This window comes from Mixophyes fleayi, chromosome 3, assembly GCF_038048845.1.
Source record: "Mixophyes fleayi isolate aMixFle1 chromosome 3, aMixFle1.hap1, whole genome shotgun sequence".
Classification (NCBI taxonomy): Eukaryota; Metazoa; Chordata; class Amphibia; order Anura; family Limnodynastidae; genus Mixophyes; species Mixophyes fleayi.
The window spans coordinates 126177339-126193625 of record NC_134404.1 but is presented as its reverse complement, the minus strand read 5'-3'; the positions used below and the strand labels follow the sequence as shown (position 1 = coordinate 126193625).

At 40.6% G+C, this 16287-nt stretch overlaps 1 protein-coding gene and 1 long non-coding RNA gene across 8 annotated transcripts in view; both read left to right on the top strand.

The window, feature by feature from the left end:
• Window positions 1–16287, top strand: part of LOC142142770 (uncharacterized) — a 508920-nt gene that overhangs the window by 281464 nt on the left and 211169 nt on the right. The gene's annotated exons all lie outside the window — the stretch shown is intronic.
• Window positions 1–16287, top strand: part of LPP (LIM domain containing preferred translocation partner in lipoma) — a 251578-nt gene that overhangs the window by 194228 nt on the left and 41063 nt on the right. For 6 of the 7 annotated variants that reach the window (XM_075202315.1, XM_075202312.1, XM_075202310.1 and 3 more), the window contains 2 exons: window positions 12018–12126; window positions 14924–15093. The exons of the other annotated variant lie outside the window; for it this stretch is intronic. In XM_075202315.1, the coding sequence (XP_075058416.1) occupies window positions 12018–12126; window positions 14924–15093 (279 nt within the window). The remainder of the gene's footprint in view (window positions 1–12017; window positions 12127–14923; window positions 15094–16287) is intronic. 7 annotated transcript variants of the gene reach the window in all.

Below are 16287 nucleotides of genomic sequence, written 5' to 3'. Positions count from 1 at the left end.
AGTAAAATACCATAACATAATCGGCACAGCTGGCTATTTGGAGCAAGTCTGTGTTTGTGTATTTATATTACTACAGGACAAAACAAAAATGGGAGGGGGGGATATTGCGATCATTATTTTAAACAAGGACAGCTTATGTGTTTTAAAGATGTGGAGCAGCTTGTGTATTAAAGTAGTGCTTAGCAGTGATATTTATGTTTTGGGAATTATTCCTCTGTAGAGTTTCATATCATTCAAACATATAAAGCAGTCATTTAGATAATGCTCGATCTGCCTGTCTCCTCTACTGTAAAGTTTAATTCTCGGATAAGAGGAAGGATGAAAGGGCACTTAAGGACATCTGTTGTGCCAGACTCCCTCCATCTAGTAACAGCTTATTGACAATCTGTTACACTGCTTTTCGGAAGGAGCAAACGTAATAGGCAAAGACTGAACACTTTCCTGTTTCAAGGTGCTAAGAGAAGCATAGTGCCAGGGTGAAAAGTGTTGTCACAGAAGCATTAAAATGTATCAATTACAATATATAGAGATTAAAAAAATTTACAAAGCAGTCAGATAAATCAGGACAGTGGAGAATATTAGGAGTTAAAGATTATTTGAGATATATAGAATGAACTCCAGAAGGCACCAACAAAACAATATTAACTGTTATGGCTATCTGTGTGTGTTACCCTAGCACAGTCATATTTGTATGATTTTCTCTCTCTAACAAAGTAGTTACTGTAACTGCCACCAATTTGGGATTGGGCAACCAGCTAGAGTTGAAATCTATCCTGTTGTATTACTTTATGGCCTTGTGGGCAGGGGCGGGCTGGCCCGGGTGGCACGGGGACAGCGCCCCCCCGGGCCGCTCGGTCAGACCACTATTAGGGCCGGGAGGTAGGCCGGCCGCCCCCCGGGTGCAATATAGAAAATTTTCACCACACAGGCGGCCGCATACCATGACAGGGGATGCGGCCGCGTCATCAATGACGCGGCCGCATCCCGTTTTATGCGATGCGGCCGTCTGTGTGCCCCCCCCGGCCATCACTCTCCCAGCCCGCGCCTGCTTGTGGGGCTCTGCTCATTTTAAATTACATTTTAAATTACAGCTCCTATTTCAACCATCCCATCTCCTTTAGTTTCCCCCAGGTATTTTTTTATTATTATTATTATTATTATCTTTGACTTATAAGGCGCCACAAAGGGTCCGCAGCGCCGTACATTACATATACAGAAAACAGAACCAAGACACAACATGATACAAAAATATATACAAAAATAGGTGACCGGGTAAAGCAAATCAGATTATATCTGATAGATAGTGAAAGGGATGGTAGAAATCAGCGATAAGAAGGCCAAAGCTTAAGAAAACAGAGCTAGCGAAGCAGGCCAAGAGGTACAGAGGGTGAATGAGCAGTAGAAGGAGCACACAAGGAAAGAGGGGCCCTGCTCATGAGAGCTTACATCCTAAAGGGAAGGGAGAGACACAAAAAGGTTGGTACTAACTGGGGGAGAGAGCCAGGACAAGGAAGTTAGGAGGAGGACTGATAGACTTGAATAAAGAAATGAGTCTTAAGGGCACGCTTGAAGCCTTTGAGAGTAGTTGCTAACCTGATGGAACGTGGAAGATCGTTCCACAGCAGGGGAGCAGCCCGGGCAAAGTCCTGAAGAAGAGAGTGAGAGGAGGTGATCAGTGAAGTAGTGAGGCGGCGGTCACAGGCAGAGCGGAGTGGACGGGTAGGAGTGTAGGTAGAGATGAGATTTGAGATGTAGGGAGGGGAGGATTGACTAAGAGCTTTAAAAGTGAGGGTGAGGAGTTTAAATTTAGTTCTGTAGGGTATGGGGAGCCAATGTAGTGACAGTTGGAGGGAGACTGCAGATACAGAGCGGCGGGAGAGAAAAATGAGGCGGGCAGCAGCATTGAGGATAGATTGGTTGAAACTCTGAGGTTGCCTCAACTTATCATTCTTTTATTTCAATTCAGGAATTTCTATCAGCATAAGTTAATGACATTGGCTGTTTTTTTGGGGTTGTTACTGCAGAATAAATTTGGAGCCATTCAGACGCCTCCCTGATGGTATTGCATGATGGATAAGTACCTACCTTAAGTTTAAAGTGTTAATTGGGAAGCTGTAGTATTGTTCTCCTTTCTCTTGATAGTGATTAGGAATCCAAAAACTGAATTTTATGCCAGCAAACCAACTGATTAAGTGAGTGGGTTTTGCTTAAATTGAAAGGCATAATTAAACAAATGTGATTCCCTGTGAAATCCTTGACATAGGGAGATAGTGTCTCATTCTCAAGAAGAACAACTAGTCATCATCTTGCCTCTTATAAACATAAAAAGGTTATAATCTTAATGGGTGTGAATCGATAAATTAGCACAACTGCAGATGTAGTAAAACACAGATTAAATGACTCACTTCAGTAGCTATTATCAGTGTTTCTGCACCTCTGTGTGGGTTTTGGCAGGGTGATTATGTAAATTGTCCAGCTGCTTGGTACAGACAGTCACTTACTTTCTGTCCCTGTCAATGCTTTATAAATCCAAGGAGTGCAAAGTGCTTCCAGGGAGAGTGATTTATTTGTGTGTAATAAATGGGATTAAGCTACTTTTCTTATAGAACAGTTAGATAAATTTAAATTAAGAAATACTATCATCAACCCAGAGTATCATGAAAAAAGTAGACTAATTCTATTTTGCTTTCTACAAATTAGACTGTAAAATTCACCAGGGTGTAGCTGCACTAGATTGAAGTGTGAATTGCAACAGAATTGATCTGTACATAGAGAGGAGTATTAATGCCGAAAAATGTTGCGTGTGTAACAGCTGCTTTCGGAGAGGTGCAAAGTTCTAGTGGTGCAATCTTTGAGATCTTCTTTTGCTATGCAATGCCACACTGTGTTCTATAAATTAGCATTTTGCAGAATTTATAACTTATTCTGCTGTGTGATATGATTGGTGTAGGCCTGGGAACACATAGCCAAATTCCACTGTCAAAACATGTGACATATTGCGGCTAAGTGTGAGAAAAGTCAAATATTTTAGGTGACCGTTTATAAATTTAGCTCTTCTCTACTTTTACTCTATACTTAGTGGGATTTCTGTACCCCTTTAGTTGATTGTTGCAATGTATAATACAAGACTAAATGCTGGGACCTGCGGCTTGTACAGAAAAAAACTTACCATATCATAGCTCTCATTGCCTTTTAACACACCTGACTGAGGCAGGCTATCTGACTTCACATATGCATTTATTGTTAGTGTAATTATGAGCTCAGTACTAGCAGTGAAAAGCTATAGATCATATTTCCTGAGAGAGCCAACTCTGAGCCATTTAAAATATAACCACACAACATCATTATTCTTTCACAAATATAATGTGTAGCACAAAAAAAAACAAAAAACATTTTATTACCATTATTGCAGTACCGTGTTAGCCAGAATCTATGTAATGCTAAATACCTTTGTGTCAAAAAAGACAAAAAGTATTATAAGAGTGATACCTTTAGTGGCTAACCAAATATAGAGAGATGCTGATATCTTACATGTTCCTCCTAAATGAGTGAAACTTAAAGGGGGGATTGTGCTAATTATCACAACAGTATTTTATTGAGCAGGTGGCTTGGATAGCTGCAATAATGCTATGATTTACCACTCTTTAAATGTAAAAAAAAGTGTAATATATATATATATATATATATATATATATATATATATATATATATATATATATATATATATATATATATATATATATATAATATACATACCGTATATACTCGTGTATAAGCCGAGTTTTTCAGCACATTTTTGTATGCTGAAAAGGGCCACTCGGCTTATACACGGGTGAAGTTACCTGGTCTCCTGTCCCTGAGCTGTTAACTTCCGCAGTGGAACGCATGTGCGTTCCACTGACAGGAAGTTGTGTATTTGGAATGCAAAATGCCGAACTTCCTGTCAGCATGCGTTCCACTGCGGGGGTAAGTAAAAGACTGAATCTACTACGTTTGTGTGCCGATTGCAGATCCTCACATCTACAAGGTAAGTAAAGTAAGTAACTCTCATGTACAAGAAGGCCGCAGAAATATACACCATAGAGGTTTAACTTATTATGCTATGTTGTCCTATGTACGTATGATGCGCTCTCTTTGGCATCATCTGTGATAGGTAGCATCATGCTGTTGGCATGTCTATTATTCCAAAAATGTCTGAACTTCTGTCAAGATATTTTCCCAGGACTATGTTTATATTATTACAACACATTGATGCAACAGTTTTGCTTTTCTCTAAAATGTATTAAACTATAGGGGTTGTCCATTTTGTCCTGAGAGAAATGCAAATACTTAGAAACGGAATTGCAAATTGTACCCTTTTTATCTTTTCATATCACTGCTAGCAGTAGTTAGGTAAGGAATCAGTGATCTGTAATTTCTAAATATTATCCAAAATATGTGAAATCATGGTTTTACAATACGTAATAATCGCTATGCCCCAAGTGCTGTTAGGTGATATATGGTAATGTATTGTGACTTAACTGGGATATACCAACGCTGGCAGAGAAGTGAAGGACCCAAGGACTGCATCAGTAGACAGCAATCCGGGACTGGTGACTATAAGTTCACCCAGTGATAAGGTTGTGATTATTTGGTACTTAATTTAAAGCTTTGTAATCCTATCAGTGCTGAGTGTGTTTCACAATAAAGCACAGTTGCTTTTGTCAAGATATTTTCCTAGGTGATTTCGTCAGGCTGATAGATGAGGCTGCCTCTGGGCAGTAAAAGAGTTAAGCATAAACCCGGTATGCTCATGTCACTTCGTGAAGCCCAACCCATCTCTTTGTCTCTCATCTTGCCTCTGGCATCTATGTGAGCTAGGAAAAGTAGGCAAAAAAAATTACCAGTAGCTGCTGCATTTCCCACCCTAGGCTTATACTCGAGTCAAAAAGTTTTCCCAGTTTTTTCTGGTAAAATTAGGTGCCTCGGCTTATATTCGGGTCGACTTATACTCGAGTATATACGGTGTGTGTGTGTGTGTGTGTGTGTGTATATATATATATATATATATATATATATATATATATATATATATATATCCTAGATTCTTGCAGTTAAAGGGTGGGTGCCTCTACTCAAAAATGATTTTGCCTAATTAAAATCATTATACTGGAATTGCCTGCTTTAAGTACAGAAAAGCACTGTTACTGCTATCTGACAGATACATTCTTCAGTACTAGGACATCTTAGCAGCAGTAACTTGTTGTATCCAGCATGAGATGGCTAAATTATTTAATGGAGTTACCCTTTAAGCACTGCAAATGAACAATCCCTTTAATTGAAGACAATCACATTTTTGGTAGAGACAGGGTTTCACTTATCATTAGGGTCAGACTATTGATTGGAGTACTTCACAAATAACAAGGAATGGCTAAGGTTGGAGGATACAAGTTTTGGGGATATATTTACTAAACTGCGAGTTTGAAAAGTGGAGATGTTGCCTATAGCAACCAATTAGAATCAAGTTATTTGTTTAGTACATTAAACAAAATGGCATCTAGAATCTGATTGGTTGCTATAGGTAACATCTCAACTTTTTTAACCCGCAGTTTAGTAAATATATCCATTGGTCTGGGTTGGGGCTAGTTTAGTTATACCAAACAGTAAGTGAAACTCTAATCCTATCACCCATTAAAAATGTAATTTTATTTCATGGACTTAAGAGTCTTTCTCCAGTTGGCTGGGAAAAGACCTTGGAAGTGCCAAGTCAGGTTTGAGACCATAGACTTTTTTGTTGGATGTGGGGCCGGGGGGGGTTTATTATACAGTGGACACTGATTTGGAGATACTCATCCTGATACCGATTTTCCATATGAAGTAGAAATATATATTTCTCTTTCATCCATCTGGGGGACACTCCTTAACCATGGAGTTGAGTCGCGGGGAGGAGTCTGGCACCCAAAGAGTTAACTTTTTTCAGCTGACAGCATATCACCCCCGCCAATTCCCACTTACCTCAGTTTGAATTGGGTGCCCTTGGAAGAAGGTTGCACCTGAAGAGCTCCAAGAGAGACAGTGAACAGGGTTCACTGGTTATAGGTTTTTTCCTTTTCTTTTGCAGTTTTTTTCTTTTGACAGTGGCGAGAGGCTCCGTGCAAACTGAGCTGACTCGTGGCAGAAGCGCCTGTCGGGGGGGGGGGGGGCGGCCGGCCGGCCGGCCCCGCTGACAGAGAGGTAAGAAGCACTTCTCACAGCGGGAAGCAGTCGGCAAGAGACTCTCCCCACTGATGCAGGATGGGCGCTGCCATTAGGCAGAGAGCGCCTTTACTGCTGCGGTTCCCCGGAAGCCAGCTGGAGTATACCAAGTTCCTCCTCCCATGGGGATGGCAGTGAATTATTGAGGATGGCGCGCTTTGAGTAGCGCTAGCGGGCAACACATTCTAACAGGTTTTCCCCTAATATAAGAGAAAGGGCAAAACGCTGTTAAGGTAAACAACACAGAAGGAGAGCCAGTGGAAGGGGAATGTGTTTGAGGAACACCGCTTCCCCCCGAGTGAGCACGTGAAAGATACCTTTTTTGGCGCCAAGCTTCAAAAGGAGGACAGTTGTAGCAGTCATTTGAAGAGAAGTGCACTGTTGACACATATCTTCCACGCTAAGTATCACTTTGTTTCTTCTGTATAGGCATGTGTATTATAAGACTATGAGGTGTTGAGAGAACTGTGTTTAAGGAAAACTATAAAGTTCTCCAAACCTGTCTTATTTAATCAGAAATACTATGATATGTTAAATAACCTAGTCTGTATTTTCTGATAAAGGTTGTGGAAGTGTTTGGGCGTGCCAAACATATTGTCTGTTCCAAATGTAATGCTAAATGGGCCCATGTGTTCTGTGCTAATTGCAGTCATTACTGAAAAACCTGCTGCAGCCTTTCAGCTTGACTAAAAAAATGATACCTTATACTCTATAGAGGAAAAAGGAACAGAAATACTATCTTTTGACTGGTTCATAGATAAATATGTACCTGTATTTTGCGGTGTGGTAGCAAAATGTGAGAAAGATAAAGCAACAGGATTTCACCTAAGTAGATTGGGGAAATCACTGTTAGCAGAGACACAGAAGGAGATTCCAGTGGTAGTGGATTGTGTTGAGAAACACCTCTTCCCCTCCCCCGCTGAGTGAGCACGTGGAAGATCCCTTTTTGGCGCCAAGCTTCAAAAGGAGGACAGTTGCAGCAGTCATTTGAAGAGAAGTGCACTGTTGACACATATCTTCCCCGCTGAGTATCACTTTTATTTTCTTCTGTGTGTATGTGTGTGCATGTGTAGACATGTATATTATAAGACAATGATGTGTTGAGAGAACTGTTGTTTATGAGAAAACTATAAAGTTCTCCAAGCCTGTCTTATTTAAATCAGAAATACTATGATATGTTAATATAACCTAATCTGTATTTTCTGATAAATTGGAGAAGTGTTTGTGAATTTTGAAGCGTGATTTAGTTTTTCTTATCTTGTGATGGCAGATAAAAGCAAAACAACACGTACCAAACATAATGTCTGTTCAAAATGTAATGTTAAACTAACAAGTGAACGGCTGGATCAGGGAGGGCTCTGTGCAGCCTGCACTGTGGCTCCTGTGAAACAGCCTATAGACACCTCCACCATAACAGTAGATCCTCCTGAGTAGGTGGCTGCCTTAACACAGGGAGTAAATACCCTTGTAAATCTGTTATCTAAACCAGTTGAGATCCCAGCTACATCTGTGGTTTCTCAGGGTATAACAGTAGGAATGACAGATGAGTCATTTTCCCCAGGGGTCGGTGTATTTCCCTCCCCAGCCCCCCCGGGGGTTTCCCAGATGGGAGAGGTGGGTTGGTCAGCGGTGGCTAAAAGCCTGGACCAGCTTACCCATCTACTGGAGAACCCCAAACACAAGCGTAGTGTTAAAAGACGTAGACAAACCGCTAAAGCGCTTTGGTCAGTGTCAGACTCTGAGAGTTCCTCAGAGGAGGAGGGGGAATTGTTGGACGATTCAGATGTGTCCATTATAGAGTCAGAAGGAAACTCTAGGCACCAGGGTATGGACGATCTGGTAAGAGCAGTTCGTCAGACCCTGGGGTTTGCTGAAGTAGAGGAGACAAAGTCTTTGGACCGCTCCCTCTTTAAGAAGGCTTCTAAGCAGGTGGTCAGGTTCCCTCCCTCAGTTGAGTTGAGGGATATTGTAGAGGCCTCTTGAAAATATCCAGATAAAAGGTTCTCTATGCCAAGGAAGTTTGGAATATTGTATCCCCTTCAGGAGGAGGATATGACCCGTTGGGAACAGGTGGCAAAGGTAGATACACCTGTGGCGAGATTGGTTCGTCAGACTACACTACCTGTACCCGGGTCAGCGACCTTACAGGACGCGACTGACAAGAAATTAGAATCCCTGCTGAAGTCGATCTTCTCGGCCGCCGGTATTAGCCTCAGGCCAGCATTGTCCTCTACCTGTGTAGCTAGGGCCATGGAAGTCTGGACAAGGCAGTTAGAGTCTGCCTTGCAGGATTCAGATTTACTGCCTCTGGCCATGCAGCTAAGGGAGGCAGCAGGCTATGTATATGAAGCGGCCCATAATTCGGCCTCCATAGCTTCGTCTAGTTCAGCTACAGCTGTAGTAGCTAGAAGGGTGTTATGGTTAAGGGCTTGGAATGCGGATTCAGAGTCTAAACGATCATTAGAATCCATCCCGTATACGGGTGGGATGTTATTTGGTCCAGAATTAGACTCTTGGATTTTACAGGCTTCAGGGGGCAAGAAGACGTCCTTGCTTGTAAATACTCCAAGACCTAGGGCTAGGCCTAGGTTTAGTTCTTTCAGACAGCCTCCTTACGGGGGCAGAGGCCAGACTACCGATCCAGGGGCCGTGGAATCCAGGAGACAGTCCCGTAGGGGAAGGTCATCCTTTGCCCCTGTGGCGCGGAGAGCTTCTTCCGCCAAGCTGCCGGATAGACCAGTGGCATGACTACCACCCACCTCTGGTTCCAGAGGGTGGGGTGGGAGGACGGCTGCTTGGGTTTGCCCGGCAGCAGACAGGGTCCTCGGTAGACAAGTAGGTCCAGAATATCGTGATAGATTTCATGGGACCAGCTCACTTCAGGTTTTGGAAAAAATTACCTCGCTGGCTTCTGTCAAATCAGAAAGAGCTCAGGGCTGTCGATTTGCTTCGTTCAGACGAAGCTATACAGGCTTAGAATTTCCAGTAAGGGAAAAGGTTTTAGTCACACCCATTCAGGGTGCTAAGGCTAGACGAGTTGTTCAGTCTATGACCGAACTTCTAGAGTCTGAAAGGGTCACAGAGAATCCCTTGTCTAAGAATGAGTTTCTTGAGACTAGTGAGGGACTTGGTACGCAGCAGAAGGTTGTCTCCACAGGACAAGTTGAGGTCCTAGATGGAGTGGACAGGCAGGATCCTGTCAGACAAGAGGCTGTCAGTAGCCAGGTCTTTGAAGCTGCTGGGAAAGATGGTGACATCTTTCGCGACCTTACCCTGGGCAGGGTCCCATCCCAGAGGAGCATTCCCATGCTCAAGGTACCAGTAGAGGAGGTAGGTCCTCAGCTGGTGGTTGCTGGACAGGAACCAAACAGAAGAACAAAGACAAATAAATATTTGGACGTAGTGAGGGCATTACATATATATGTTAAGAGATCTGTTAAGAGATCTGCAAAGATACGTAAGACAGAGTCTCTATTTGTGTTTGACTTTTCCAAATGGGGATGGCCAGCATCTAAGCAAACTATTGGCAGATGGCTTACCCTGACTATCAGGGAGGCTTATGTCCAAAGTATTAATCTCCCTGTGCCGAAACGTATTGTTGCCCATTCTACCCGGTCGGTTGGGGCGTCTTGGGCGGCTCGTAATGGAGCCACGGCGGACCAGCTGTGCAGAGCAGCCACCTGGTCCTCAGTCCATACATTTACGAAATTCTACCAATTTAATATATTTGCGTCTGGGGAAGTCTCCTTCTGCCGTAGTGTTCTGCGTGCAAGGAGATCAGAGCGGTCCCACCCTTCAGAGGGATTGCTTTTGTAAGTCCCCATGGTTAAGGAGTGTCCCCCAGATGGATGAAAGAGAAAACGGGATTTATACTTACAATAAATCTTTTTCTCTGAGTCCATCTGGGGGACACACCGATATTCCCCCCCCCCCCCCCCGTCTTTTCATTGTATTGTCTCCACTCCCCCCTCTGTTGAGTGGTGTGTCTTGATTGGCCTATCTTCCTAATGGCTTTTGTAATCAAACTGAGGTATGTGGGAATTGGCGGAGGTGATATGCTGTCAGCTGAAAAAAGTTAACTCTTTGTGTGCCAGACTCCTCCCCCCGACTCAACCCCATGGTTAAGGAGTGTCCCCCAGATGGACTCAGAGAAAAAGATTTATCGTAAGTATAAATCCCGTTATTTGTTAATTGTTTGGTGAGGAAGAGCACTCTTTATTCTGTTTTGCCTTCATCTATATGATATATATTGCAAGCAGTCTGTTTGTTGGCATTGTACAAATTAGTAAATTGTAGTGCTTGTATAATAAGAGCAATTCTTTTTTTTTTGTGGAGCATCATGAGCAGCTTCACGTAATAGTAACTAATTATTTAACGATGACTGGCAGCTGTGAACATTGTGTTCTTTTTGCCTCGCTTACTATGTTTTCTGTGAACCTCATTACAAAGGAAGCAAGTATTTCTTACAATCTGCTGTTAATACAAGCAGTGGAATGAAAGCCGGGATTATATTCTGTGTGGAACGAAGGAGATGCTGTTTTAATTGCCCTAATAAAGGAGTGGTTCTCTGTGTAAATGTGGGGGTTAAGTTTGAGATATCAAAAAATCGAGATAAATATGAGTGTGTTTTAATGTCTGATTATTTTATACGAATCACACATGTAATTGTATAGCACTTTTCATGCTGCGGTAAGTAATGCGGGAGAATAAACCATTGGGTAATGCCATTAACATGCCCGCCACTTGAGTCAATGCTTTATGCACATGGTTTTTAAAACAGGGCACGGGTCGTTCAAAGATCCCCTTAAGTACTCCCATTATTTCAGCAAGCATTTTGAAGGACACCAACGTTGTGCTAATATAAGATGGTCTAAGTTTCAGACAAGGTAAAAAATGTGCCCAATTACAGATCCAGTTCTGAATGAAATTACAATTAGTGTGTGTATAAACTGAAATTGTTACTTATTTTAATAGATTACAGTAAATTAAGCAGCTTTTTGTTGTACTTCACAAGCACAATTTTTTTCGTTTTCCTGCTTCTAAATATGTTGAATAACTGTTTTATTCAACAAATGTTTAAATGTCTAACCTGATCTGTTTTATGCCCTTATTCTCTTAGCACAATATTTGTAGCATGTAAATTATACATGGTATTTTGCACATGTTGGTATTATTCTCCCAGTTTACCCCTTTTAGAATGACTATCACTCATTACAACCCAATCTATCATATTATTCTTTTATTTTTTTTCTCTGTTGAATAAGCTTGCATGGATTAAATCCTCCAAATATCTATCACTCTCCTAAATCCAACATACCAGTATACAATTTATCCTAGGTTATTTTAGTGTTTTTTGGTCTGTAGGTGTGACTTTTACTTTGTGTATTATAGACCTTTTAATTGTTCAATTTGCGTAGGTGTGTACTCATATACAAAGTCTTTTACATGTTATGTTTCTTTCTGAGGCTATTTGCAATGTTGGTGGTGTGTTTTTAAAGGGACATGCCTGTTTTAGGATAATGCATGTTCTAAAATCCTTAGTCCTTTTACCTGTTTGCTATGTTGTCTCTTCCCTGAGTACCTCCCCTTCTTTGCTGGAGGGAACTCCTGTGTAAACTTCCAGCGTATGTGCAGAGGTGTGCATAGCACAGAATGTACACATTCATTATTTTATTGTAAATATCCAGTCTGTTGGCATGTCTGTTGTTTCCTGCATCCTAACCCATAGATTAAGAATATTGGTCTACAAAAATGTGACTTCCTGGATCTCTCTCTATTTGTAGGCAACCTACCCTGCAGGGGCCCCTGGTCTGAGGCCTGAGGATGAACTGGAACGACTTACTAAGAAAATGCTGTACGACATGGAGAACCCCCCATCTGAAGAGTACTTTGGTAAGAAATTACTCCAGTCAGATGAATGGACCGCAGGGTGTAGTTTATATGTAAATGAAGGGACATGCAATACAACATTCCTATCAGGGACAGAACCATGTAGCAAACATACCACTTGGACAAATATGGCATTCCATAGTTTGAACTACAAGCCCCAGTAACACCAACCCCCAATTGTATGCTATGCTTAGAAATCCCACCTTTCCATGGGGAAAAGGTGGGATTTCAAGCTGCTGACGGTTACTCTTCCTTGATGTAACACTCCAGGATTATTATTTTTTTACTTTTTTTTTTTTTATAAGGGGAAAGTACATGACACACACAGAGGAGTCTGTTTCCATTTTGTCATGGATAAGCTGTGATAATCATAAATTAACTTATGTTAGGGAACGGATATAGTGGTGGGAGAGGTGGTTTCTCAGAGTCATGAACTTTATTGATACAAGTTGGTTTTCAACATGTATATACAAGTGCAATGAAGAATAGCTTAGATATTACTTTAGTACCTTATTATGTGTAGTATTGTTTAGTTGCAATATATGCAGTAGATATAAAAAAAAAAATAATAAGGTTTGGTTCCCCCAAGCAAGATCCTGAACTTTAGTCTTTTCTGTCATTAAAGCAAATTGTTCTATCACTTGTAATGCTAATCATTTCCTCCAGCTTTATGTATCAAACCCTTTATTTTCGCTTTAACACTGTCCTGTGTCTTTGCCAATTTAACGTCTTCACTTTCTTATCTTCCATTCATCCATTTCATTTAGTATGGAGCCGACAGCTTATCCGCTGTTATTATGGCCCATTGATCAAATAATTGGAAAAGGGCAAATCGGCAGCAACAGTGCTTGTGATTTGCATGAAATATTCCCAGCCCTGGGTGCATGTAGCATGGTAATTGCTGCATCCACATTGCTGTCAGCTAATAACTATATTAGTCAGAATATGGAAAGCCGGATCCTAGCATATTAAAAGTTGTTTTGGAGCAAATAGGCTTTGAATAGAGGGATTTAATTAAACATGCTAGCAGGCTTCTAGGCTTTATGGGAAGTCAAGGAGAAATGTTGGAAATGTTTACAGATAATTTAGTGCAAGTCTCTTAGGTTAAATGAGGTAATTGGCCATTGCTGTTACCTTTTAACCTCTGAGTTTTAAACACCATATTATGCCTCAGATTTGATAATAATGGATACATCTGTTGATATTACTGAACCCTGTTGTACAGTGCTCTGCATCCTTCTGGATAAACCGTTTTAAATGGGAGTTGTTTTGTATCCTGTTGTCTCTCTTGCTCTCAATATTTTATATTGCACTTTTCTGCTCTTCCTCTATTTATGCCCCAGCATCTTACCGGATTCACTAACGAAACCATTTGCTTTCTACATATAAGGCACCTATTTATTGCATGTAGACTGGCTGCAAGTGCAGTGAATGTAACTCTTGCTCTAGTCAACCCTGTAGTGACAACTTGCATATAATAACACTGGCTGTCAGGCCCCTTTTATTTTCCCTTGGCTGATCATCCCAGCATGTGGTAGGTAACAAACCACATGATCTTGTTTTTAAATTGTATATCCCCAGTAAATAGAAGCCTACGTTATTATGCAATTACTTGGTAATGAAATAACAGACACTTGATTAAGAACTGTTAGCAATCCTTTCAAGATTAAGTTTAATTTTCAGCATGCAGTTCTGCCGTCATTGACGTAAGCAGAGGGAAAAATTCAATTTCAGTTTTCTCTTATGTCTGCAGTTTGTAGAAGTACATACTGATTTTTTTTCTGGTGTCCCTCTGTTACACAGTCTTACTAGACTGTTGTAAAAACACCCCACCCTTATACATCCACACACCCTGGCAAGAACACTGTTTTCAGAATCACTTTTAATATATTTTTGTGAATTATATAAGTACTTATTTTATGAGGGAGCTCACTGTTTATGATTAGTGGGCCTCCAAAGGCCTGTATAGCATTTTTAGCTAGTTGTTGCTTTATGTTGGGAAGTAGGAAACTTGTTTTGCCCAACTATGGTGAATAAATATTGGAGTTAAAACTAAACACACATGAACATTTTTGAACACATTTGTGGTTTAGTTCGAATAAATTGTTAAATGATTTTACACCATGTAACCACCCCTGGTTTTATTGATTTTTGTAGACATTTGTGGTTTTATTTTCTTTCCTTTGCATATGTGGGCTGTTTAATGGATCATATTCTTCTATTGCTTTCCAAGTGGGTACAAACATGCATTGAACTGACTGTTTTCGGAGAGGGGTGGTAAAAAGAATGGAGGACAAGTCACCCTTATTGATGCCCATAAGCATAGTGGCAAGATGTTATATTTAACAGTAATCAGTGGGAAATGGAAGCACTCGTGTTTATGCTTATATATGTCCTTTTTTCTCTCTTGCATTCTCAGATAATTAAGAACCCATTTGTAGAGATCTTTCTCATACCTAAAATTCTTTACTTATTATCAGGGAATAAAGGATATTTTTCTGTAGGGGAAGACCTACAATCTCTGGAATGTAACCTCTTGTATCAAACTTTTATATTCCTATAAATTGCACCAGTCTGAGAATGGAGCTTTTCTACTGAATCAATTGAACAAGCTCATGGTGCCTCTTTTCAAATTTAAAAAATGATGCATACTTGCATGAACACTAATTAACGAGTAACTTGAAGTCGAAGAAGAGGTTTTGGGGTGTCCTAATATAATATCCATTGGATGCTACTATGCTGTTAAAGTTCACTTCATCTTAGGTGTCTTACTCACACCAGTGTGCTCTGTTGGTTTCAGGCCGCTGTTCTCGCTGCGGAGAAAATGTTGTAGGAGAAGGAACTGGATGCACAGCCATGGACCAAGTGTTTCACGTTGAGTGTTTCACCTGCATGACCTGCAACAGCAAGCTGCGTGGGCAGCCCTTCTATGCTGTAGAGAAGAAGGCTTTTTGTGAGCCCTGCTACATAGTAAGTATTTATTACTTCACACCTTCCTTTGTGGCTATCAATTAACTGCATATCCCCAACCTAAAAATAGACAGATTGGCATTTAATAAAGATTAAATGTTATTTTTCCTTTTTATAACATGCCCTTACAGGAATTTCCAGCTAAGGGTTACACTGCTGTCTAAGGAGCAAATAGGAATTTGCTACTTTCCCAGATTGTCAGAGGTGAATTTATTACAGAACCATATTGCTGCTGATGTTTTCATCCATTTTCTGCTTGCTTTGGATGACCTTCAGAGCTCCTCTGCTGTGACAGCTCCACATTATTTTAGGGTTCTTACTTAGTCATTTCATTACTCCATGTTAATCCCAGGCAACTCCACATAAAAGCTTATACTGTGAAAACACAATACAAGATTACATTCTTTTTTTATTTCTTTTTTTGTTATAATAACTTTATACAGGTTTTAATTAAAAGAAAAGAAAATCAGCAAAGGTTGAAATAGGTAGGGAGGGAAATTACATTGTGTGAAAACAGTGAAGATGGTGGGGTAGGGCAGGGGGGACATACCAGATACATGTCATTGACAGGTTGTTAGGCTCAATAACACAGACAAAATGGTTTCTATATCCTTCACGCATAATTACAAAAAGTGGGAGGCGGTCTCCACACACATCTCATTTTGTCTACGGATTTTTAAAGGTTGTTAGGTATTGATGTTGGAGTCTCAAAGTGTGAAAACCATGGTGCCCACGTGGCTGGTATTCGAGGTGTTATGTAACAAAAAGGTTATATACTCCATTCAGTATATTGTTCATGTTCTATACATAACAGTTTGGAATGGAGGTCGATTCTGGTTCTTCAAACAAGCAGCTATTTCAACAAGTAGCTATTTCACATTTGGCAGCATTTATTTTTCAGTATTTTTCAATATTCCTGGTATATATTGTGTCCGCATTTAATATAGATCCTCAGAAATACCCATTTGTATGCTGCTTTTGAGGTGGGTTGGAAACAACAATTCATAAAACAACGTAAATCTATATCATCTCACAACATTAAACTTTTAAAATGTTTGTATAGTAAATATTGAGTATAAAACAGAGAACATTCTTACCGGTTATGCTCCTTTCGTTGGATCTGACCTGGACCAAAATGGTCTAACGATCTCACACACAGAATTCCATCATCAACAACCACTCTAGTGCTGACCT